This window comes from Stegostoma tigrinum, chromosome 5 (assembly GCF_030684315.1).
Source record: "Stegostoma tigrinum isolate sSteTig4 chromosome 5, sSteTig4.hap1, whole genome shotgun sequence".
NCBI classification, from domain to species: Eukaryota; Metazoa; Chordata; class Chondrichthyes; order Orectolobiformes; family Stegostomatidae; genus Stegostoma; species Stegostoma tigrinum.
Genome location: NC_081358.1, coordinates 96,204,611 through 96,229,552, shown reverse-complemented (window position 1 = coordinate 96,229,552; position 24,942 = coordinate 96,204,611). Strand labels below are relative to the sequence as shown.

The window sequence follows — 24,942 nt, the reverse complement described above, 5'->3', positions numbered from 1 at the left end:
AAAATTAGAAGAGTTAAAAAAAGGAGTCTATTAAATACTGACCTCATGTCGAAGCTTCCCTATGATGGAAGGGAATACCGCTCGAGGAGCATCATCCCCTGCAAACCCAGCCTTACACATCCCAGATCCATTATCTATAACCAATGCTGCAATCTCCTCATCCGCCATGATTCAATACCTGCCAGAAATTACTGGAAATTAAGAGAGAAAAAATAACAGCACATCTACATATAAAGAAAACAGTAATTATTTTATACCTCCTATCTACTACCCTTCTAAAAATCAAATCCAATGTTAAGCTACCTAAGTGAGGTATTTGTGTTTATTGCTCTTCTATTAATACTACCTAAGTCTAGAGCTCATTGACATCACATCAAATCGGGACAAGTTTTGGGATGGTGTTATGGGTTGGGGAGGTATCAACAGAGAGGGCAGCTCAGTTAAAAGTCTCCACCATGTAAAATCACCTTTTTAGAAAGTGTTTTTGAACAAATGTGTATGCTTGTAAAGTTTTACAATTGATTCCCTCTTAGATTATACTTTTTACCTTTTTGGAGGTCAAATTTTTGATAACTGTGAATGACCTCCCTGCATCAGTACATCACATTCAGCCAAACTGGATGAGGGTGAGGGAGTCAAACATCAAATGTGGTAGTTAGAGATTCTGGGGAAGAGAATGAGTTGTTGGGGAGTCAGATTGCAGGCTGTGTTGAGGTGATCTTGGTGCTTCAGGAGTAAATATTCCTGCTCCATCTGACCCATGAACAGTGACATAAAAATATTTACCTCATGGGCATATCCCTGATGCACCCTTTCATACTGGTCTTCCCTCCTGAGAGTGGAGTGGACGAAGTTCTTTTCTTCATCCCTTGTTGAAACTTAAATCACCTCACTGATAACTTCAATGCATGTTCCATTACTTCATTAAAACAATTCACTGGATATAGACAGAGCAAGCGCAGCCAATATCTGTTACCTATCCCTATGCCCTTGAACTGAATGGCTTGCTTGAACATTTCTGAGGATGACTAAGAGTCAACCACATTGGGACTGGATCTAAAATCACATGTGGGCCAAACAGGATAAGGATGGCAGACAGGATTCCTTCCCTGAACAATAATTTGTGAATGAGATGAGTTTTTACATTATTCAATGATACCTTTTGCAGTCATCATTACTGAGATTAGAATTCAATTCCAGATTTATCGCTTAAGTTTGATTTCCAGTCACTTTGTGATGCAATTTGATCTCCTGCCCATAGAGCATTAGCTTGGGCATCTGGATTTCTAGACCAGTGACACTACTATTCACTGCCATCTCCCTTTTATCCATAGCACATATTACTTCTTCATAGAACTCTAACAAATTAATTAAACTTCATTTCCCTTTCAATAAACCATTTTAACGCGGCCTGATTATCTTGCATTTTTCTGAAATCCTTACTATAATGCCTTTATAGCTTCTAATATTTTCCCTGTGATCACAAGGATGTTGCCAGGATTAGAGGGTTTGAACCACAGGGAGACGATGAATAGGCTGGGGTCATTTTCCCAGAAACATTAGAGGCTGAGGTTTAAACTTTAAAGAGGTTTATAAAATCATGAGGGACATAGATAGGGTGACTAGCCAAGGTATTTTGCCCAGGGTAGGGGAAGACCAAAATTAGAGGGGATAGGTTTAAAGTGAGAGGGGAAAGATACAAAATAGGCCTAAGGGGAAAACCTTTCACGATGGGAGTGGTGGTTGTATGGAGTGAGCTGCCAGAGAAAGTAGTGGAGGCTGGTACAATTACAACATTTAAAATGCTTCTGGATGGGTTCATCAAAAGGAAGGATTTAGAGGGATATGGGCCAAATGCTGGCAAATGGGACTAGATTATTTTAGGATATCTGGTCAGTGTGGATGAGTTGGACTAATGGTTCAGTCTATGACTCTAAGAAGCCTGTATTTCCCTGTTTTCTGTCTCCTTCCCATTTTGACTAAGGGATTATATATGTATCTTCCAGATCCAATCAAAATTTTCCCTGAGTCTAAGGACCTTTGGAAAATTAGAAACAATGCTTCAACTATCTCACAAACTAGGATTCGGTCCATCAGGAACCAGAGACCTGTCAGCGTGTAGCTCCACAATTTACTCAGTACCATTTCACTGGCAATTGCAATTTTCTTGAGTTCCTCCCTCCTTTTCACTCCACTGAAATGCAGCTTTTACTGGAATGTTACTTAAATCTTCCAATCAGAAGACCATTGCAAATTACCACTTCTGAAGAAGATTCACGTTAAACTCAAAACGACAACTCTAGAATTCTAATGTGGAAACAATTTTTACCTAACTGTCTCATATATACGCAAGTAATATTTTTAATTCCTTTAGTTTCTGCCCCTCAGTTTAAAACACCCGCTTAAATCTCTGTTATGGTGTTAATTCATTGAGACGTTAGCAATTTGAGTGGGTATAAGCTATGTACTTTTAACCACTTCAGTAAGAAGTATGAGTTTAGTGTGCTGGCAAACTGACACGTGTAAAACCTCGTACTACATCTATCACATCATTACTTTGTTCCACATTTTCTTCCAATTTCTGGTTCCAACCCCCTTGCTTTATCTTTTGTTTTCTGAATGTTGTACATTAAGCAATGAATGTCACCACTTCTCACCTTATGTTGGAAGGAGGGTCATGTTGGAGCAGCTTAAGATAGTTGAGGCTAGGACACTAGCTGTAATGAAAACTGAAGTTGAATGGTCTTGCCAAAACCCAAACTAAGTACAAATAGATGTCATTTAGTGATTAATTGCTGCCTGATAAGGCTATTAACACCTTCCACTACATTTTTGCTGATTAAGAGAGTAAAATGATGGCGTAATAATTGGTCAAATTGAATTTGTCTTGCCTTGTGTGAGGGCCTGCTCAACTTTATATTTTATCAGACAGATACAAGTTGCATTTGAACTGATGGTGCTTGAGTAAGGGCACAATGAGTTCTAATGGATGCTTCAATTCTACAGCTAGACATTGTCAGGGCAAAGGCTGTAAGGTGAAATTTAAACATTCCTTCTGTGATAACCACTAAAAGGCCCTTGGAGTATCAATAATTAATCTCCTCATGAAGCTTGCTGCGTGTGAGTTCCCTTAGAAATGGCAATGGCCTGCCCAACTCCAACTCATCATGTGAGCCCTGCATGAAGTAAATCCAATTGCCTGGGCTGGGCCCGAAATGTCAGTCTTCCTGCTCCTCTGATGGTGTTTGGCCTGCTGTGTCCATCCAGGACTACACCTTGTAATCTCCAATTGCCTGCACTGGGTTTTACATGTAAATATCTAATTGGCTTCATAGTGTTTCACTGGTGGTGATGGTGAATACTTAGTAACAAGGTGATCTGGTGATGGGGAAAAAATGTGTTCAGTTCTGCATAAACACTTTTGGGTATTGAAGAAAAATAAGACAGACACAGGGACTAGTCTATGGAACTGTCTGCGTCGGCTGGGACCAGCCTATATATGCCAAAAGTTGTGGCTCTATTTTGGCGGATAACAATAAAGAGTATTCCTTTTGCAAGATAATAAAGTGTGAAGCTGGATGAACACAGCAGGCCAAGCAGCATCTCAGGAGCACAAAAGCTGATGTTTCGGGCCTAGACCCTTCATCAGAGAGGGGGATGGGGAGAGGGAACTGGAATAAATAGGGAGAGAGGGGGAGGCGGACCAAAGATGGATAGAGGAGAAGATAGGTGGGGAGGAGAGTATAGGTGGGGAGGTGGGGAGGGGATAGGTCAGTCCGGGGAGGACGGACAGGTCAAGGAGGTGGGATGAGGTTAGTAGGTAGGAGATGGAGGTGCAGCTTAAGGTGGGAGGAGGGGATAGGTCAGAGGAAGAACAGGTTAGGGAGGAGGGGACGAGCTGGGCTGGTTTTGTGATGCAGTGGGGGGGAGGGGACGAGCTGGGCTGGTTTGGGGATGCAGTGGGGGAGGGGGTGATTTTGAAGCTTGTGAAGTCCACATTGATACCATTGGGCTGCAGGGTTCCCAAGCGGAATATGAGTTGCTGTTCCTGTGACCTTCAGGTGGCATCATTGTGGCACTGCAGGAGGCCCATGATGGACATGTCGTCTGAGGAATGGGAGGGGGAGTTAAAATGGTTCGCGAATGTTGCAGGTTGCAACACCTCCCCATCTATACTCTCCTCTCCACTTATCTTCTCTTCTATCCATCTTCAGTCCGCTCCCCGTCTCTCCCTATTTATTCCAGAACCCACTCCCCCTCCCCCTTTTCTGATGAAGGGTCTAGGCCCGAAACGTCAGCTTTTGTGCTCCTGAGATGCTGCTTGGCCTGCTGTGTTCATCCAGCTCTACACTTTGTTATCTCGGATTCTCCAGCATCTGCAGTTCCCATTATCTCTGATCACAGTATTCCTTTTCCAGGTGGGTTTCCTGAGTTACTACACACTTTGTAGTGAGCAATGAGTTGTCTCAGAAGAACAACATATTGCCCAAGGCACCTGAATCCCAAACATCATCTGAGCCTGAGACATTTATCGAACTGCCCAGCTTTGTTACCATCCAAGCTGTGTTGGCTTTTGTATCTTTGGTTACACAATGGGTATTATTAACAGAGATAACAAGGTGTAGAGCTGGATGAACACAGCAGTCCAAGCAGCATCAAAAGAGCAGGAAAGCTGAAGTTTTGGGTCTGGACCCTTTTATAGAAAAGAAAAAGCAGTTTTGCTCTGGCCCACATTGTATCCATCTACGAGGGGTTTGCCTTTCTCTGTGTCCTACTGTGTCATGTCTCATTACTAGGGGTTTCACTGACTACAAGATCCTGACTCCATATGGTTTGCTGCAGTTGACTACTGCAACTGAGATGAAGATCTTGTATGACAATAACAAAAACTGTTCTGTGAATCTTGAATTTAGATTGAGCTGGCTGTTTCAGTATTGCTGTCACAGCCTGAAAGAAAGTAATGAGTTTTTTAAGTATCTCTGTCATTGACAATGAGTGTTTCAGACTCTCTGATAGATTACTAAGAAGGAATATAATAACTTAGGGACTTTATAGTCACATGCAAGTGTTTCTGAGTAATTGATGAAATAAATTACTCAAGTTCTACAGTTCCAGAACTCTCTATTGTACTTAGTTCTGGTCTCCTATTCCAATTCTAAGCTCGCGGAGAATGAGTGCTTTTTCTTTGTGAATCATTAACAGGAGTGTGTTCTGCTACAAATGTGATTAGAATGACCCACAGTTACGAGCTTCCTACTCAAGTCTCGTCCTTCATAGATTTTCCTCTCTCAATAAAGGTTATTTTTTCTATGTGAATAATCCTCAGATTATTATAATAAATTTGATAATATCCATTGCTTTGAATTCAATGTTCAATTAATAATTTCTTGCTCCCCTTAAATCCACAATGGTGTTAGAACTATTGACAGCTGCTAATCAATCTTAGTTCACTGGCACTGATCCTTTAACGGCTACTATTCCTGCACCCCTTCCATCAAAGTATTGTCTGGTGAAACATCAAAGCTTTGTTATTCTCTGATAAATTAAGCTCTTTGTCAACCCTATAATTTCTTTTTACTCACCTTCAGTACAATTATCTTGGCTCAGGAGTAAAATGCAGGGTCAATTTGCTTCCCCATCCCCCACCAACCTCTGGCAGTGGTGTCAATGCTGATGCAACAGACCTTAGACAGTTGTGGGACCATAGCCTATTGATGAACATAAATTACCTATTATGAATAAAACAACACTATTTGCTACAAATCCATGGCCACATAAAATAGTGGATAAATCAACACATCTGACAGTATCTGTGGACAGAGACAGAAATAAAGTTAATGTTTTAAGGTAATATGACTAGGAACTAATGTGAATAGGAACTGAGAGTTCCAAAGAAGAGTCACATTGATCACAAAACTGTCGCTCTCTCCACAGATGCAACTTGATGTGCAGAGTTTCTCCAGCACTTTGTTTTCTTCAGATCCATAGTATCCACAGTCATTTTCTGTTAAAACCATGATTCCTTATAATTTGTTTCATCAGTAGAACCGGATTTGGATGTTTTCTTGCCCCCAGCTTGCATCTGAAAATGTTTGTCAGTGAACTGTTCAGTAAAGCACTTGAAACAAATCTTGATGTGGAAATTGCATATAAGTTTTTGATACACTTAAAAGTTTGAATAAATTGTTTTTGCAACTAATTAGATCTATTTTAAACGTGAGACAGGCAACTGGAAACCTTGGAGAATAATAGAATCTGTACAGTGTGGAAACAGGCCCTTCAGCTCAACAAGTCCACACTGACCCACAGAGTATCCCACCCAGACCCATTCCCCTGTTACCCCAACTAATCTACACATCCCTGAACACTATTGGAAATTTAGCATGGTCAATCCACCTAGCCTGCACATCTTTAGGCTGAGGAAATCAGAGCACCCAGAGGAAACCCATGCAGACACAGGGAGAATGTGCAAACGCCACACAGTCACCTGATAGTGGAATTGAAACTGGGTCCCTGGCACTGTGAGGCAGCAGTGCTAACCACAGAGCCGTCGTGCCACCTTTTTTTAAGGAGATTCGAGAGCTGTTCCATTATCTGCGCTTCTCTGTTAAAATTGGCTCGTTTGGACATGTTAACCATAACCAATGTGGAACTTGACTGTAGTCATTTTCCTGAGATCTGGAAATCCCCAAAAATCTCTAAGCCACTGAAGTACTATCAGTATTTCTACATAATAATTGAGGGTGCTGCTATCATACTCAACACAGTAGATCGTCTCCCGCTGAATTCCACCTGCGATTCTTTAAGTGCAGTTGCCATTTTTTTATTCACTCATGGGATATGCCCGTTGCAGACTGGGCATGCAGTTTTTACCCAGTCCTTGTAGCCCTTGAGAAAGTGGTGGTGAGCTGTCTTTTTGAGCTACTACAATCCATGTACTGTATGTAAACCCAATTTACCATTCAGGAGGGAATTCCAGGATCTTTCCATTGGGTTCTAGTGACAGGGTGCCTATGGGATATGGTGTCCAGGGTTTACAATTAACCTTCATCCTCAGGGTGTTATTCACAAAATAATATGAAAGGAAGCATGAAGCACAATCCAACAGTAAAGCTCTTGCTAAAGTTACACCAAGCTCCATCTGTCCTCATGTTCACGTAAAAGTAAAATGCCGTTTCAAAGTTCTCTCAGGAGCCCTAACAAATTAGAGATGGCGGCTGAGTTCCAGCTCTGAAAGTTAAGGCAACATGGTGGTTCAGTGGTTAGCACTGCTGCCTCTCAGCATAGAGACCCCGAGTTTGATTTTACCCTGAGGCAACTGTCTGTATAGAGTTTGCATGTTCTCTCTGTGTTTGCGTGAGTTTCCTCCCACAGTCCAAACAGGTTAGGCAGATTGGCATACTAAATTGCCCATAGCATGCAGGGAATGTGTAGGTTAGGTGGATTATGGGAAATACAGGATTACAGGGACGGGGGAGAGGTCTGGTGGGATTTTCTTCCAAGAGTTGGTGTGGACTCGACAGGCTAAATGACCTGTTGGGATTCTCTGATTCTAAATCAGGATGGCCAATGTTGTATAAGGAAATGTTTCTGAAAAAGTTAAAATTGAAGTTGCAAATCCCTGAGAAACACCTACTCTTGCTCAAGAGCCCAATGGAGTTATATGTTGCTCCTGATATTTGTAATTATGTCTTAACTAGACAATGGTACCAATTGCAATCACACAATAAGTGATACTTTGCCAAAAAATACAAGTTTTCTTTTGATTCACTCATGGGACATGGGTGTTGCTGCCTGAGCCAGCATTTATTGCCCATCCATAGCTTACCTTGAGAATGAGAAAATGGCAATGATCTGCCATCTTCAACTGCCATGGCCCACATGCTATAGACAGACTCATGATATCTTTAAGGAGGGAATTTTAAGATTTGACATTGAAGAAATGATGATATGCTTCCAAGTCAGGAAGGCAAGTGGATTGGAGGAGTTCTTGCAGGTGGTGGAGATCCTCTGCTGTCCTTGCCCTTCTAGATGGAAGTGGTCATGAAGTTTGGAAAGTTCTGTCTGAAGAATTTTGGTGAAATTTGCAGAGCATCTAGTAAATGTATACTGCTACTACTGAGCGTCAGTAGTGGAAGAATTGGAATATTTGTAGCTGTGGTACTTCTCTCTAATGGTTTATTCTCTACTTTTTTAATTGGATAGACCCCTAGATTTATATAGAAAGGAGGATTGGAGGCAGTGAACTACTACAAAGGCCACCAATTGTCGATACCCCCATTGCAATACAACACACAAGTGAAGATAGCAGTACGGAGATTAAATATCCAGATGGTAATGTGAAAGGTGGTGTTTGAAAGATAAGTACTAAGCATAACATTGGGTCAGTTCTCTGAGAATAACACTATCCTCCATCACTCACACCTCCAAACATAATAAGAGTTCTGAAGGGTCACTCAACATGAAATGTTAATTCTGATTTCTCTCCACAAGATGCTGCCAGACCCACTGAGCTTTTCCAGCATCCACAGTTCTTTTGGTTTTATATAATAGAGGAAGTAGACCACTTGGACTTTTGAGCTTTATCTGTAATTCAGTTAGATCATAGTCCACCCTTTACTTAAGCAGCACACTTATGCAGTTTCCACAGTTATATCCTTCGATATATTTTCTTAGTATCTAAAAATCTTTAGATTTCTGACTTGAATTTACTCAACAATTATTTACTCAGTTATACATTGTGAACAAAGTGAGACATATTTATAACTGTACATCTCATAACTCTAAAAGCCACAAACAATGTAAATAAGCATCTCTTTACATACTTTTAAAATAATTAAGTAACAAATAAATAAAGCAACCTCATGTAAGGAGCACTTTAATTCAAGTATTCACAATTTAAAACAAGTTGTTAAAAGGAAACGTTCAAATTAAAATGAAATTACTTGAGATAATGATTCCCTCCTGAACCCCATGGCACCCACTGGTCATCGAATGCTTCAAGAATACAGGAGCAAGCAGATACAGATGTGACCTCAAAACAGAGGCAATCAAACGGGTCAATGACCGCTTCAGCAGCCTGCTGCCTGGACCTCCTGATGGTCAACAGGACCATGCCCAAGAACACAACAACAAGGGGTCCTTTGAGCTGGCTACCACATTCCTCTCTCCATTCCCTGCCACGAAACTACTTGGCCAAAGGTCAGGAGCATGGGCTGAATTTCAAGTGTAAACTCAGTCCTCATCTCACCTGACTAACGTTTTACCTTTTATAATCAAACAACACTTAATTCCCATCTCACTTTTTTTCAGAGGTAGTGTACCCTCCATTTCTGCTACTTCACTTCAGCTAAAATCCCTTGAAGTACTGCATTTCCAATTTTCTAAATCTGTTGGCTATTCTCTCTGTTCAAATGATATAAGGATGCTCCACCAGAGGCACTGTGCAAAATCCTGTTCTCATCAGCCTTCCCAGGATTCCAGCTTTCACTCCCTTACACTACAATGCACCGCTTCAAGGTTTCTGTCAAGTTTTTTTTCAAGTTTAAATTGATGTTGGTACTCACCAGATGTCATTCAGATGAATAATTGTGGAACACGCAACTACCAGTAATGTTTTGTTTCAGATTTGCCATCCCCAATTATGGTCAAACCTAGAATTTGAAAATGACCTGCATTCATTCATAATGATTGTGGGCTGAATATTCACACCATTCTGACCATGCTAATGCATTAGTTTCAAACTGTTTTTTTAAAATAAGCTTTTGTGAAATACATTGCCAACTTTTTTTTCAAAATTCGAAAGCACATCCGTTGTTTTTTCCAAGCAACCTACCAGTTGTCAAATGCCTTCTGGAAATCTACATATACCACATAATCTGGTTCTCCTTTATCTGCATTGTGTGTTATTTCTTTTAAAAAGAACACAAATAAATTAGTCAAAAATAACTTCCCTTTCATAAAATCATTATGACTCTGCCTGACTTAATTGATATCGTCTAAGTGTGTACTTTAATTGTTCATTTCGCCTTGAGAAAGGGCCTTTATTTCCTTCACCAATGTTTTTATAACAAACAAACAAACGAAAAAAAGAGTTTCTGTACACATACAGCGAATTCATGCAATTCCCAGAAACTCTGCTTCCAGGAGAATAGTTAGATTATGTGTGTTTCTTGCAATCTTGACACTGTTCTTTATGTACAAAATAGACACTGATAGGATTAATCTCCAGTTTAACTTTGTTGTTCTATGCTTCAATTCAAAATGAGATTGCAAATCCATCTACTTTAGTTTTAAATAGCAATGACAGTTTGTTAGAGGGGACAGCTGAACAGTAAGCTGTCAAGAGGACATAAGACTACAAAGGAATTTGGATTGGTTAAGTGAATGCAAAAATTGATAGATTGAGTTTAATTCAGGAAAATGTGTGTCCACTTTGTCAGGAAGAATAAAAAGCAATATACTATTTAAATGAAGAGGGTCTGCATAACTCCATGGTACAGAGGGAATTAGTTGTTCCAGTACAGAAATCAGAGGAAATTTTTAGGAAAGTAGGTCAAAGGGTTGGAAAGTAAATGGAATGCTAGTATTTATTGCAAGGGAACTTTGGTATAAATGTAGGGAATTGTTGCTATAGTGTGGTTAATCCAGGAAATAGTATGCTGAAGAAAAAGGTGAGTGTGCATTGGTATTGATTCATTCAAATACAAGCTTGATTTATTTTGCAAAATAGTGTCTTGTAATACAGTACATGAGGAATAGCATGTTGTGAGCATTACTTGGGAGCCACTTTAGACCAATGGCCTGAAGCTCTCCACTTCTGAGTGTTATGCCTGGCTCTGTTATTGTTTCACTGATAACAAATCAAGTGCCATGATCAGCCAACAATTCCACTGTCATTGTATCACTGTCCGGGTCAATATTAAACTTTCAAAAATAAAAACTTATTCAACTACTCTTCATTTTTATCCTTATTTGTAGGATCATGATGTGCACACAATGATTACATAACAACAGCCAGCCATTTCAAAGCAATTCAATGTTGATGAAATCTGTTCAGCTTGAGTCTACATTTCAAAATGTTCCATGCAAATGTGAGCAAGACAATTAGGATGTTAAACCTAACATCAGATTTAAAGAATTTTTTTTTTCATTTACATTAAAGCAAAGGCAAATTAAAACTGGAGCAATTGTTTAAAATTGAAACTAAAAGGTTTAAACATGAATTTAATAGAAGTATTTTTAGCTCCTCCCCCCATGTCAACCCCATGTGATATAAGTGAGGCGAATCTGATGCACTATAAAAGAACAGTGAATGAGCTGAGGAATGTATGACTAATCATATTTGCTGAGTGCTGTAATGCAAGAGGGGTTGTGCTGGGCTTATCCTTGAAGGTAAGACATGCTGGTGGACTTTCTGCAAGAATGTGGTTTGCTTTTCTTTCTTTCTGTCTGTGAAATGTTGTGATTTTTGGTTCTCTTTGCAGTGATTTTTTTTTGGTTCTCTTTGCAGTGATTTTTTTTTTTGAGCAGATTCTGAGTCATGGGGGATGAGGAGATTGCAGCTCTGGTTGTGGATAATGGATCTGGGATGTGCAAGGCTGGGTTTGCAGGGGATGATGCTCCTAGAGCTGTATTTCCTTCCATCATTGGAAGGCCTCGCCACCAGGTAATTTTATTGCACTTACTATGCAAATTAAATGTTTTTAAGATTTTCAAATTTTTAGTTTATATTTTTGAGGAAGAGTTCAAAGTAGTCTCTGGGGCTTGCTCTTTCCTGTGTGATCTGTAAAGGATATGGTTATATTACTAGTTTAACAATCCAGATACTTATCTGACAAAACATGAGTTTAAATCTCATCACAATACAATTGTTTGGAAGGAAAACCAAGATTTTGTTGCTTTTAGTACTATTTTCAATATAAGTTCTCTTACAGTAATTGTTCTGTAAGTTACATCTCCTATTTGACCTAAAACATTGTCTATTCATCTTTCTACATATCTTCAAATACAACATCATCATATTGAGTTTCTATTTGCATTGTATTGGAAAGAGCATTGCATTTATATTGTCTTTTTCAAGTACAATCTCTTCTGTTTCTATTCAATTTGTATTTGATTCAACTCCCACTGACTTGAGTGACTCTTAGCCCTGTTTTCTGAAATGGTCTATGAAGCCATTCAATTGCATGTGACATCTGAAGCAGGGTTACTGGGAATGAGCAAGATAGTCTTGGTAGTGGGGAGTTTGAGAAGGTCTCTGAAGGTTGGGAATGTAATACTAGATTGGGCTATGTGGACCAGCAGTTGGGTTGCTAGGAAACATGACTGCATCCTGTTGTTCTATGTTAACCCATCATTTACAGGAGCAAAAGAAATCCTTCAAGGATATTCTGTCTTTTTGGGGAATGATCAGAATCCATTTTTAATTAAAATTTGTTCCATCCTGATTGAGTTTACAAATAACTTTTCTAAGAGTTTAAGTATTTTGACAAACTGGTATCTTTTATATTTTGCTTTTTGTATTTTAACAAGGACTTTTATTTTTGGAGGGATAATAATGGGACTACTTCCATTGGTTGAACCAGGATTTGTAAACTTCATTCCTCACCTACAAATCAAAGATTTAGGTCAAAAACTAAGCTGATTTTAACATGAGAAATGTTAGATTTCCTTTTGTATTTCAGCTCTTTACTCCAATTTGCTTGAAAGCATTCAGGCTCAGCAACAAAATGTTAATGTGTCTGTGTTTGAGCTAAAAAGGAAGCTTGCAAACTAACTATGACAATAGTGGCTGTTGCTAGAACTGCAGTTCAGAATATGGAGAATATGAATTACAATCCCAGTTTAAAATATCTGGGAACAAAAAGCTACTGTCAGTAACAGTGATATTGAAGCACTCTGCTGGTAAAGTAAAATGTGTTCAACAATGTCCTTCTATTTCCAGGGCAGAAAATATCATTCAGGCTGATTATCCTGGCCCCTTACTGACTTGCTTGTCCTCAGGAATGACCTAGTGAGCAATTCAGCTGGAGTCACCCTGTTTTTTTTTCTTGTGACCAAACAGACAGTCAGAGTCCCTATCAGTGTCAAAACAGGCCACATGGCCCAACAAGTCAACACTACCCCTCCACACAGCATTCCACCCAGACCCATTTCACTTGCATTTCCCCATGTCTAACCCACCTAACCTAAACATCCCTAGACAATATGAGCAATTTAGCATGGCCACCCCACTTAACGCTGTACATCTTCAAATGTGAGAGGAAACCCACAAGACATGGGGAGAATAGGCAAATAGACAGTTTCCTGAGGGTGGAATCAAACCTGGGTCCCTGGTGCTGTGAGGCAGTAGTGCTAACTATTGAGCCACCCTGCAGGCCAGCAGATAATCCCAATATTGCTATCACACCCAGATCTGGGAATAAATATCAGTTTGATACTGAGTGAAAAGTTATCCTCTCTTCGTTCAGTGCCCAATAGCGAAAGAACCTTCAATGACTTACTACCTCCCTGACACATCTCAAGTGTCTTTATTTATCCTAGTCACATGACTATGACTTCTATAAGTGAAACTGGTGAGCTGTTCCCTTGAAATGCTATGATCCATTTGAATTTAATTGTGTCTCCTATCCTATTGGTCCTGTCCAATATTTAGTCCTAAAGCACTGTCTATTCACTTTTTTCTATGTGTCTCATCCCATTCAACATATTGAGATTCCATTTACATTGTAAATGCAAGTCTCTTTCCAAAACATAGTATTTCTTCCCCAGAGTCCCAAAGCCCTATTTCAAGAAATGAAAGACTTTTGAAATATACTCATTGCAATTTAGGAAACTGTCAATGAACAAAATTTGCTTTTGTGATCTTGATTGAAGAAGAACTGTTGGTCAGAACACTGGGGTATAATTCCTTTGCTGTAATTTAAAATACTCCCTTTCTAATATATATTCACATTGGAAAGCAAATAGGAGTCTTGGTATTACACTTCATGAAAAGTAGCATCTCTGACTGTGCCTTTCACCCCCATGTTGAATTAGTGTCAATCTTTTGGTTTGTGTCTAAGTCTGAACGCACCTTGCATGTGTTCCACCAACTGAAATGTGTTTGATTTGACCTTGCTCATGATTCTCTTTTCCTAACTTCAGGGAGTGATGGTAGGAATGGGTCAGAAAGACAGTTATGTTGGTGATGAAGCCCAAAGCAAGAGAGGGATTCTGACCCTGAAGTATCCAATTGAGCATGGGATTGTGACCAACTGGGATGACATGGAGAAGATCTGGCATCACACCTTCTACAATGAGCTGCGAGTTGCCCCAGAGGAACATCCCATTCTCCTCACAGAGGCGCCCCTCAACCCCAAAGCTAACCGGGAGAAGATGACTCAGATTATGTTTGAGACCTTTAACACGCCAGCTATGTATGTCTCCATTCAGGCTGTCCTGTCCCTGTATGCCTCTGGCCGTACAACAGGTATTGTAATGGACTCTGGTGATGGCGTGACTCATACAGTACCTATTTATGAAGGGTATGCCTTGCCGCATGCCATTCTGCGACTAGACCTGGCTGGCAGGGACCTGACTGATTACCTGATGAAGATTCTGACTGAACGTGGGTACTCCTTCACAACCACAGCTGAAAGGGAGATTGTCCGTGACATCAAAGAAAAGTTATGCTATGTGGCTCTTGACTTTGAGTCTGAGATGGTTATGGCTGCCTCCTCTTCAACCCTAGAGAAAAGCTATGAGCTGCCAGATGGTCAAGTCATCACCATTGGCAATGAACGTTTCAGGTGCCCAGAGGCTCTCTTCCAGCCTTCCTTCCTAGGAATGGAGACAACTGGAATCCATGAGACCACCTTCAACAGCATTATGAAATGTGACATAGACATCAGGAAGGATCTGTATGCCAATACAGTCTTGTCTGGGGGATCCACCATGTACCCAGGTATTGCTGATCGAATGCAAAAAGAAATCACAGCCTTGGCTCCAACCACAATGAAGATTAAAATCATTGCTCCACCTGAAAGGAAGTATTCAGTGTGGATTGGTGGGTCTATCTTGGCTTCTCTCTCCACATTCCAACAAATGTGGATCACCAAACAAGAATATGATGAGTCAGGGCCATCAATAGTCCATCGCAAGTGCTTTTGATCTGCGCTTGTTCTGTAATGTGTGAATGCCCAGGCTGCCTAAGTAGAATATTGCCTTAATGCTTTAACTTGCCATTTTACTTGAATATGCTGTCAAGAGGTTTATTATATTAAGATAGAAGTTCATGTTCCAGTTGATTTATACACACAATCCAGTGTGTAAACAAACTGAATACACTTGTTTTTCCCAAATCCTGTCCATAGTCTCCATCGCTTTCAACATTAAATCAGCTTAAATTTCATTAAGGATTCCTTGTGATGTTTGTGGAAAACCTCTTCAATATATTGATCTCCTTCAAGAATAAAGCATTGTTTTAATGATTACTCATTCTCTTGAAGCAACCAACATTGGCTGAGACCACATCTGTCAACATTAAGCCAAGGTACTTGTGTCAAAACATCTGTCCTGAATGTAAATGATACCAAGACTCCAAATTGCAAATATAATTCCTATCTAGTGGTCTAATTTTGCCTGGCATAATTCAAGACTAATTAAATTAACCATTGCAGCTCATAATTTAGAGCTTTAAATCCACAATATAATGTTGCTATCCCTCCCTTAGGGATTACTTCGATTCAACAAGCTTTGACAGCAGAACATTCTCAGTGACCACTGTTTTTTTGCACACTGCCTTTTTTTAGGAAGTCAGTTTTGAAGAGGTAGTAATAAAACATAGTAATTCTTTATACTATGTACCACATGTGACTTGACTCAAGAGGTTGGAACTCTTATGCCTGAGGGATTACCAGTTAACTGTCCTAGAGATCTTGTAATTCTTATCATCTTGGCAATGACTAATCAGATGAGCTCCTCAAACAATAAATGACAGGAAAACAATATATTATATATAATCAACTACTGACCTTTCTTTGGTATCACTACTGAGTGAGGAAGGTTCAATTTCAGAATATTTTTAATCTCAAGCAATCTGAAATGTTAGCTAAAATCTTAATCTGTAGGCTCCCCACATTGTAATACATACCAAAGTGCCCAACTTAGTCATTACAACCACTAGGTTCAGTATGCATGCTCAAGCGACTATTTCACTGGTGCTGCACTTCTTCCAAATGAGAACCCCTTTTTTTTCCCTCCAGCATTTTTTATGCTTTGAACCTGTTATGACTTTCCTTCAGAAAATTAAGAATCAACAGCTAGAGTCATGTGCAGGCCATTCTGATAGGGGCTCTGTTCCCTAAAGAATGTCAGTGAATCAGGAGGCCTTTGAGAACAATCAGGCACTTTGCCAACATACCACCTGAAAGAAACAAACGTCCAAAGTTCCTCATGGGTTAGGCCAAATGTAAATGGACAAAGAATTCTGTGACCCGATATAAACTATAGGCTTCATTCTATCTAACAACTGTGAATACTTCCTTGGTTAATCATTAATTTCCCTTCATCTTGTCAAGGCTCAATGACCCAGGAACTGGGTCCTGTTTTACATCACTTGGCTATAGTAAACACAGTGCTCCATCTGATTTGTGTGTGAATAGCGTTGTACTGAGAGGGATGCTGATTCTCCTGCTCCCTTATCCTGCTCCCTTACACTGTTTGGACCCAGCGTGTGTGTATAGTTGTCCCTGCAGCAAATAAATCTCAAATGTAATGTGATCACACTTGATTTTTCTGCCTCTTTTCTCTCTAAACACTATATTTGTTTTTGCTGTGACACAAAATAAATTCTGGTGACTTTGAATCAGAGGTCACCAATAAAAGCAATTTTTCTCATTCTCCATCTAATTCTAGTGGATGTGCCTCACATTTCGGATGTTCATTGGTGGCTCAATTCAGTGGCACAGGCTCAAAAACAATTTCTACAGATTTGTTCTAGAACTAGGCTTCTGTAAACAGCACCATCATCCATGTGTGAAGTGTCTGCCCATTTCTGGCCTCTGGCCCCATCTGTTTAAACCATAGCTGTGCTGGCTTTATGCTATGGGGAGTAGATTCAGATACCAGAACACCTACAGTACATCTTGTTGTTTTAAAAACCATGTAGTACAAGAGTTTATCTCCTGCTGAGAAGCCTTAAGGTTGAACTTTAATTTTGACCCAATGTAAGATGTAGTTGACTTTACAGTTCAATCTTCTTGTTTTAAGGTGCTTATGTAAGTGAAAAAACTTACCACAAGCTCAGAATATCTCAATGCCTGAAAGTGTTTCATCGCCAATTGGCATGTAGGGTTTACTGTTATGTAGCGAAATGTAACAGGCCAACCTGGACACAACATGGTCACACAATAAGATGAATAACCAGAAAATTTCTTTTCCAAGCTGGTTAACTGAATCTACAAACCCTCATGTCCACCCAATAATTCCAAAGTTTTTTTTTATATTCACTTGAGGGGGCAAATGAATCTTATCTGGAAAATTGGCACCTCTAACTGTGCTGCCATCCTCTGTAAAGCTCTGCCATGCCATAAGATGTCATTTGGCTTCTTGAATCTCACCTGCCCTTCAATAAACTGGTGGCTGATTTGATTTGACTTTGGTTGACCGTTCGGCCTGCCCTCTATATCTTTCAACAATGAAAGAAAATCAGTCTAAGTCACCCTGCAGTATATGCAATGAGCCATGGCTGCTTGCTAGGAGAGAGAATTTCAAACACTAATGATCCTCCTCATCTGGGTCCTAAATGAAAGATCTTTCTTTTTGACCCTAGTTCTAGTCTTTAGCCTCAAATATGTGGGCACCTCAGGCTGTTCCCTTGAATTCACAAATATTCAGAAGCAGCAACTCTATCAAAACACAAGCCCTTTCCCATTTATTGAAGACTGGAATTATGTTTGACACCATTTTCCTTCTTAAGGCTTTTGCATTCATTACTGAGAAAAGATACAAAATAGGTTTTAAATTCCCGTATAATAAAATGTGAGGCTGGATGAACACAGCAGGCCAAGCAGCATCTCAGGAGCACAAAAGCTGACGTTTCGGGCCTGGACCCTTCATCCTTTTGGATGAAGGGTCTAGGCCCGAAACGTCAGCTTTTGTGCTCCTGAGATGCTGCTTGGCCTGCTGTGTTCATCCAGCCTCACATTTTATTATACTGGAATTCTCCAGCATCTGCAGTTCCCATTATCTCTTCAAATTCCTGTAGGTTGTTTATAGGAACCTGTGTATTATCCCTTTGATTTCTTTCTCTGAGCGCTAAGGTTCAAATGAGAATTGATTAAAAAAAGACAGACTGTGTGAATAAAGTACGGGAGAATGAGGGTGGCAGAGACGTGACAAAATTCAAGCAGGAGCTGAATATCTGACAGAAGAAATGACTAAATATGTGGACAAGGTCAATTCATCAGGACAGATTGAAGGCTCACAATGGTTCATTCTCAGTCCAGTGTGTTCTTAAGTCTGGTAGTATTGATTGGGGAGGTTAACTTTCTTCTCTCGTGTATAGAAATAGACAAATAAATAAAATGGCAGGCAGAAAAATCAGTTTGTGATACTTTCAGGATCATGGTTTAACAACCCATTTAGGCTCCTGGGGAATGTGAAAAAAAAACATCAATTTGGAAAAGAATCTGGAAGATAGCTAATATCTACCTTTCTCTTACTGACTCATTCACACACCACTTCAAGTGGTGAAAATTACCCTAATAGGCTATACTCAACAAAAAGCTTGTTTTTTATTTCACGCAGTGAGGAACTAGCCCAGCTCTCACATGAAGACAGTCAATACTCACAGTTTGTTTCATAGGTCAAGTGTCCTCTGGGAGAGGGGAACTGTTCGTTGTCTGACCTACTTCAGCCTTGTCTTACTCATTGGAATAGCAAAAGTAGTACTCATTGGTACCTGAGAGATAGCGCTGCTGATTCATTCACACATCAAACTGTGAGTGCAAATATCACACAGTTTGAACATCCTGATTTGTGTTCCAACTGAGGTATTGAATCAGGATACGCGAACGACTGACTACCCTGAGACAACAACGGTGTGGAGCTGGATGAACACAGCAGGCCAAGCAGCATCAGAGGAGCAGGAAGGCTGATGTTTCAGGCCTAGAGCCTTCTTCAGAAATGGGGGAGGGGAAGGGGGTTCTGAAATAAATAGGAAGAGGGGGGAGGCGGATAGAAGACGGATAGAGGAAAAGATAGGTGGAGAGGAGACATACAGGTCGAAGAGGTGGGGCTGGAGCCAGTAAAGGTGAGGGCAGGTGGGGAGTTAAGGAGGAGATAGGTCAGTCCAGGGAGGACAGACATGTCAAGGGGGTGGGTTGAGGTTAGTAGATAGGAAATGGTGTGGGGATGAGATAAGGCTAGTAGATAGGAAATGGGGGTGGGGCTTGAGATGAGAGGAGGGCATAGGTGGGAGGAAGGACAGGTTAGGGAGGTGGGGACGAGCAAGGCCTGGTTTTGGGATGCAGTGGGGGAAGGGGAGATTTTGAAGCTGGTGAAGTCCACATTGATACCATTGGGCTGCAGGGTTCCCAAGCGGAATATGAGTTGCTGTTCCTGCAACCTTCGGGTGGCATCATTGTGGCACTGCAGGAGGCCAACATCACTGGACCAAAACCCTGGAATTATTGATCTACCAACAACAATTTCTCAAGAGTAAAGAGGGATGTGCAAGAAATATGAGAATACTCGTACCCCTTAAAGGAAATCAACGCTCTAAGAAGGAAAAGGAGTAAGTGGGTGAAGTACTCTCCAGGAAGAGGACGAGGATTAACCCCCATCCCAGTAGCACGGTGTCATTTTAACAAACACAAAATCAGAAGCAGTACTAAAGCACAGCATCAGCAGAGATCCCTTCATGAACACAACATTCTAAATGGGCTTATTTTTATAGCAGTGAATGAACACAAGGGCATAAGGCAGACGTGACAAGGCCACGAGTGATCTGCTGAGTAATCAGGCTTGTCAGACCCGTGGTTCTGGCAAGCTATTGCTTCAGTGTAAATGAACTGACATTGGGAATCGGTCAGCACTTTCTGATGGCATAAGGCTCAAGGTACGGATCAATAGTCTGCTCACCATCTGTTCCTGTGTAATTCAACCCACAGAAGCTATTTTCAGCATTGCAGTACAAGTAATCTTGTTGATGATTTCTGTGCTTTCACTTTGTGTCTGCGTTTTGCTGCAGCGCAAAGTCATTCCGAGGTCCTTTGAAAATCAAACAACGTTAGTGTGTTTCTATTTCGTAATTTCTCCTCTCCTGCTGACAATGGAAATCCAGTCAAATGCCTGAATGACTGCACATCCTCTTCCTAAATAAAGCCAAATATGGAGTAACCTTTTCATGATGATTTGTTTTTAGTTCTGGTGTGTAATCGTCTCGTCTTTTAAGTCCACTGTTTCTAAATCTTTTTTATTTGGGGTTTAAGTGGGAGTGGCATTTATTGCCCAGGGGTTGTGACTTAGAGTATTAAGAATCAACAGGTAGAGTCATGTGCAGGCCATTCTGATAGAGGCTCTGTTCCCTAAAGAATGTCAGTGAATCAGGAGGCCTTTGAGAACAATCAAGCACTTTGCCAACATACCACCTGAAAGAAACATCCAAAGTTCCTCAAGGGTTAAGCCAAATGTAAATGGACAAAGGATTCTGTGACCCAATATAAACTATAAGCTTCATTCTATCTAACAACTGCGAATACTTCCTTGGTTAATCTTAATTTCCCTTCATGTTGGAGTTGACCTGATGCCAAGGGTATGAAGAATCTCTACTTTGTAATCTTTGGGCTATCAACGCGTTCATATCTGATGTTAGAGGTAAAGTTTGACATAGCAGACCCTGCTTCTTCTTATCCTGAGATTTTCTGCCCCTGTATCAGTAACAGACACCAACTGTTCATCTGCCCAGCATCCAATCAAAGACCTGTTCTCAGGATTATGATCTTCAGCACCCACAGCTGGTCACAATTTACCAAACCAATCAGTTATCTGTGGCTGGCCAAATCTCGTTATTCACTCACATCCCCATGCTGCGCCATCTTATCTCACATTGCAAAAATTCCTTTGCAATCAAAAATGGGGGGAGAAAATGGTAATCAAAAACTCAGAAAAATAAAAAGGGTTTTTTTTAATACTCTGAGCAGAATTAATGATAGCTGTTAATTAATGAATAATAATCCCAAGCTCTGGCCTCAATCGAGAAAGTAAAGCTAAATAAGTTTGGAATTAGAGGAGAACGTGAGTACAAAAGGATGTAGTTTAAACAGTTTATAAATCTGCGGCCATACATCAGTTAGTTTAGTTGGCTGGATGGCTGGTTTGAGATGCAGAACGACACCAACAGCATGAGTTATGTTTTGCACTGGTTAAGGTCACAATGACAGTCATGCCTTCTCAAACTCACCCCTCACCTGAGTAGTAGTGAGGTTACACTCATAACCAGTTGTCTCTCTCTGTCTGAGAAAATAGTGGGATAATGGCAAATTTGTACTTATAAATCTGGGCTGGTTTTGGGATGCAGTTGCTAATGCATTATTAAACTGAGGTCAAGCTGCAAATTCTTGTGGGAACACCATCATTGTTATGTCCACAACAGGTAATTAATATACCTTTAAGGAAAATGCTCATAATGTCATTACCATAACATGGCATGTGATGCCATAGACTAAAGGTCTCAATCTCCATCTTACTGAACCCACTTGCAGCATAGCATATGAGGGAAGCGTGCTAGAATATATCTGAACTCTCAAGTGCTTGTGATTGCAGTGTGCAAATGTAGATATCAGATGCTTTAATAAGGGCTTTTGGAAATCTTCAGCACTAGGTTACCTACATCACATTTGTATGTTAAAGGAGCCAATGTAAGTATCACAAGATAATAGTTGAATATCGTAAGTCATCATGTCACATCACACCATTGTAGCACAGTGAGTACCATTAAGTGCTTATACAAGAATCGTCACTAAAGCCCTGGATTATAAAGTATTTTGAAAACAGATTTATCTGAGTACAGATCACCAACTTAAATAGCCATTATTTTCTTTCTAGTTTAAGTTCCTGACCTAAGGTAGAAAACTTCTTTTTCATTTAAAAACAAAAGTTGCAGCTTTCTTCCCAAAATGAGACCATAACAGCCAGAAGCAGGAGTAGGCCACTAAGCCCATTGAGTCTGCGCTGCTATTCTAGCTTTTTTCTGATTTACAGACGACGACTCCCAAATCCCTTTGTTCCATAACTTTCTGCATTTGAATTATATTCAGCTCTTCCAACCAAAAGGCATCACCTCACATTTTCTGCACTTTATATTCCACCTGCCAAGTTCCTGCCCATTCACTTAACCAGGCCATATCCATCTGCAGACCCTTAGCGACATCCTCACCACTTGCTTTCAAACCTATTTCTGTGATCAGCAAACTTGGCTCAGTCCATACACTTTCCTCGCCCAAATCCTTAATGTATATTACAAATAATTGTAACTCCAGCACTGATCCCTGTGGCATACGACTAGTTACAAGTTGCCATCCTGAAATTACCCCTCTTATTCCAGCTCTCTGCCTTCTATTAGTTATCCAATCCTCTATCCATGTTAAATTTCTACCTCCAACACCATGGGTTCATAGCTTAAGTAACTTAATTTGCATTACTTTATCAAGCGCCTTCTGAACAACCAAATATATACCCGCTACTTCCCCTTTGTCTGTTACTGTTTTGTTACCCCCTCAAAGAATCCTAGTAAATTTGTCAGGCATGATTTCTCCCTCATGAAGCTATGCTGACTTTGCTTGATTGTTTTATGCATTTTAAAATGCTCTACTATTACATCCTTTATAATAGATTCCAAAATTTTCCCAATAACTGATACTATTTTTTTCAGAGATAATGGGAACTGCAGATGCTGGAGAATCCAAGATAACAAAGTGTGGAGCTGGATGAACACAGCAGGCCAAGCAGCATCTCAGGAGCACAAAAGCTGACGTTTCGGGCCTAGACCCATCATCAGAAAAGGGGGAGAGGGAGAGGGTTCTAGAATAAATAGGGAGAGAGGGGAGGCGGACTGAAGATGGATAGAGGAGAAGATAGGTGGAGAGGAGAGTATAGGTGGGGAGATGATAGGTCAGCTCCGGGAGGACGGACAGGTCAAGGAGACGGGATGAGGTTGGTAGGTGGGAAATGGAGGTGTGGCTTGAGGTGGGAGCAGGGTATAGGTGAGAGGAAGAAAAGGTTAGGGAGGCGGGGATGAATTGGGCTGGTTTTGGGATGCGGTGGGGGAGGGGTAGACTTTGAAGCTTGTGAAGTCCACATTGATACCATTGGGCTGCAGGGTTCCCAAGTGGAATATGAGTTGATGTTCCTGCGACCTTCGGGTGGCATCATTGCGGCACTGCAGGAGGCTCTGGATGGACATGTCGTCTAAGGAATGGGAGGGGGATATGAAATGGTTCGCGACTGGGAGGTGCAGTTGTTTATTGCGAACCGAGCAGAGGTGTTCTGAAAAGCAGTCCCCAAGCCTCCGCTTCGTTTCCCCAATGTAGAGGAAGCCACACCGGGTACAGTGGATACAATATATTACATTAGCAGGTGTGCAGGTGATCATCTGCTTAAGATGGAAAGTCATCTTGGGGCCTGGATGGGGGTGAGGGAGGTGGTGTGGGGGCAAGTGTAGCACTTCCTGCGGTTGCAGGGGAAGGTGCCGGGTGTGGTGGGGTTGCAGGGGAGTGTGGAGCGGACAAGGGTGTCACAGAGAGAGTGGTCTCTCCGGAAGGCAGACAAAGGTGGGGATGGAAAAATGTCTTGGGTGGTGGGGTCGGTTTGTAGATGGCAGAAGTGTTGGAGGATGATGCGCTGTATCCGGAGGTTGGTGGGGTGGTATGTGAGGACGAGGGGGATTCTCTTAGGGTGGCTATTGCCACAGTTCTCAACCACTGTGGGGGGAAAGTTGCGGTCCTTGAAGAACGTGGACATCTGGGAAGTGCGGGAGTGGAACGCCTCATCCTGGGAGCAGATGTGGTGGAGGTGAAGGAATTGGGAATAGGGGATGGAATTTTTGCAGGGGGGTGGGTGGGAGTCGGTGGGCTTGAAGTGGACATCAGTTTCTAGCTGGTTGCCTGAGATGGACACAGAGAGGTCCAGGAAGGTGAGGGATGTGTTGGAGATGGCCCAGGTGAACTTGTGGTTGGGATGGAAGGTGTTGGTGAAGTGGATGAACTGTTTGAGTTCCTCTGGGGAGCAAGAGGCAGCACCGATACAGTCATCAATGTAACAGAGGAAGAGATGGGGTTTGGGGCCAGTGTAGGTGCGAAAGAGGGACTGTTCCACGTAACCTACAAAGAGGCAGGCATTTTTTTTGCCTCTTTTCCTTTGTAAATAAAAGGTGTTAGATTGTTAGTTCTCAAACCATCCAGTTATTTTGCAAAACCTAAAGATTACCAGAAGCTTCTTACCAGTGCATTCGCTATCTCTGGAGCCTTATTGGTCTTTAGCCCCAGCACTTTAGGGATTGTCTTTGCATTTATTTCCAATCCTTTTGCTCCTTGAATATTTAGAAATGTCAGGTCGCTATTAATGAAATCTACAGTGAAGTCTAATGCAAGCTATTTATTTACCTCCTCTGCTACTTCCTGGTTCCCAATTATTTCCCAAACTTCGTTCTCTAAGGGGCCTACAAGACTCTTAGTCCATGTTCAAAGTTTATTTCCAGCCTTTTCTTTGGTTGTCGTTTGTTGGTTTTTCATAATTTTCACAATCCTTTGGCTTACCACTAACCTTTGCCACATTGTATTTTTGTTTTCATTTAATCGCATGCTATCCTTAACTTCCCTGATTAATTATGATTGATTTGGACGACCTACCTGGGGAAAGCCATAGCGGCCAGGTCTCTGGCAATGAGCCTGGCTCTTT

The 24,942-nt window shown here is 41.0% G+C and overlaps 2 protein-coding genes across 5 annotated transcripts in view; one reads left to right on the top strand and one right to left on the bottom strand.

Annotated features, from left to right (window-relative positions):
* The window catches only part of LOC125451501 (actin, cytoplasmic type 5-like), a 38,534-nt gene extending 18,289 nt beyond the window's left edge, over window positions 1-20,245 (bottom strand). Inside the window, exons 1-4 of one of the 3 annotated variants that reach the window (XM_048528638.2) lie at window positions 20,128-20,245; window positions 9,567-9,653; window positions 5,583-5,708; window positions 43-191 (exon numbers count right to left, since the gene is read on the bottom strand). In XM_048528638.2, coding sequence (XP_048384595.1) covers window positions 43-168 — 126 coding nt within the window. In that variant the 5' untranslated portion in view covers window positions 169-191; window positions 5,583-5,708; window positions 9,567-9,653; window positions 20,128-20,245. Of the gene's footprint in view, window positions 1-42; window positions 192-5,582; window positions 5,709-9,566; window positions 9,654-18,836; window positions 18,893-20,127 lie in introns of those variants that run through there. The other 2 variants (XM_048528639.2, XM_048528640.2) reach the window with 2 other exon arrangements.
* On the top strand, window positions 11,283-16,798 carry LOC125451500 (actin, cytoplasmic type 5-like). Of its 2 annotated transcripts, none has more exons than XM_048528636.2 (3): window positions 11,283-11,394; window positions 11,513-11,668; window positions 14,149-16,798. In XM_048528636.2, exons 2-3 carry the CDS (start codon window positions 11,543-11,545, stop codon window positions 15,151-15,153), a joined length of 1,131 nt encoding a protein of 376 aa, XP_048384593.1. In that variant the 5' UTR covers window positions 11,283-11,394; window positions 11,513-11,542; the 3' UTR covers window positions 15,154-16,798. The 2 variants fall into 2 exon arrangements, with proteins under 2 accessions (XP_048384593.1, XP_048384594.1); XM_048528637.2 differs by having other exon boundaries at window positions 11,288-11,394; window positions 11,533-11,668.
* Window positions 20,246-24,942: the final 4,697 nt, after the last annotated feature.

Coding starts and splice junctions, on each gene's coding strand:
- LOC125451500 (XM_048528636.2), top strand. CDS start 11,543: ATGGGGGATGAGGAGATTGCAGCTCTGGTTGTGGATAATGGATCTGGG. Junction 11,669..14,148: donor TTGGAAGGCCTCGCCACCAG/GTAATTTTATTG, acceptor TCCTAACTTCAG/GGAGTGATGGTAGGAATGGG.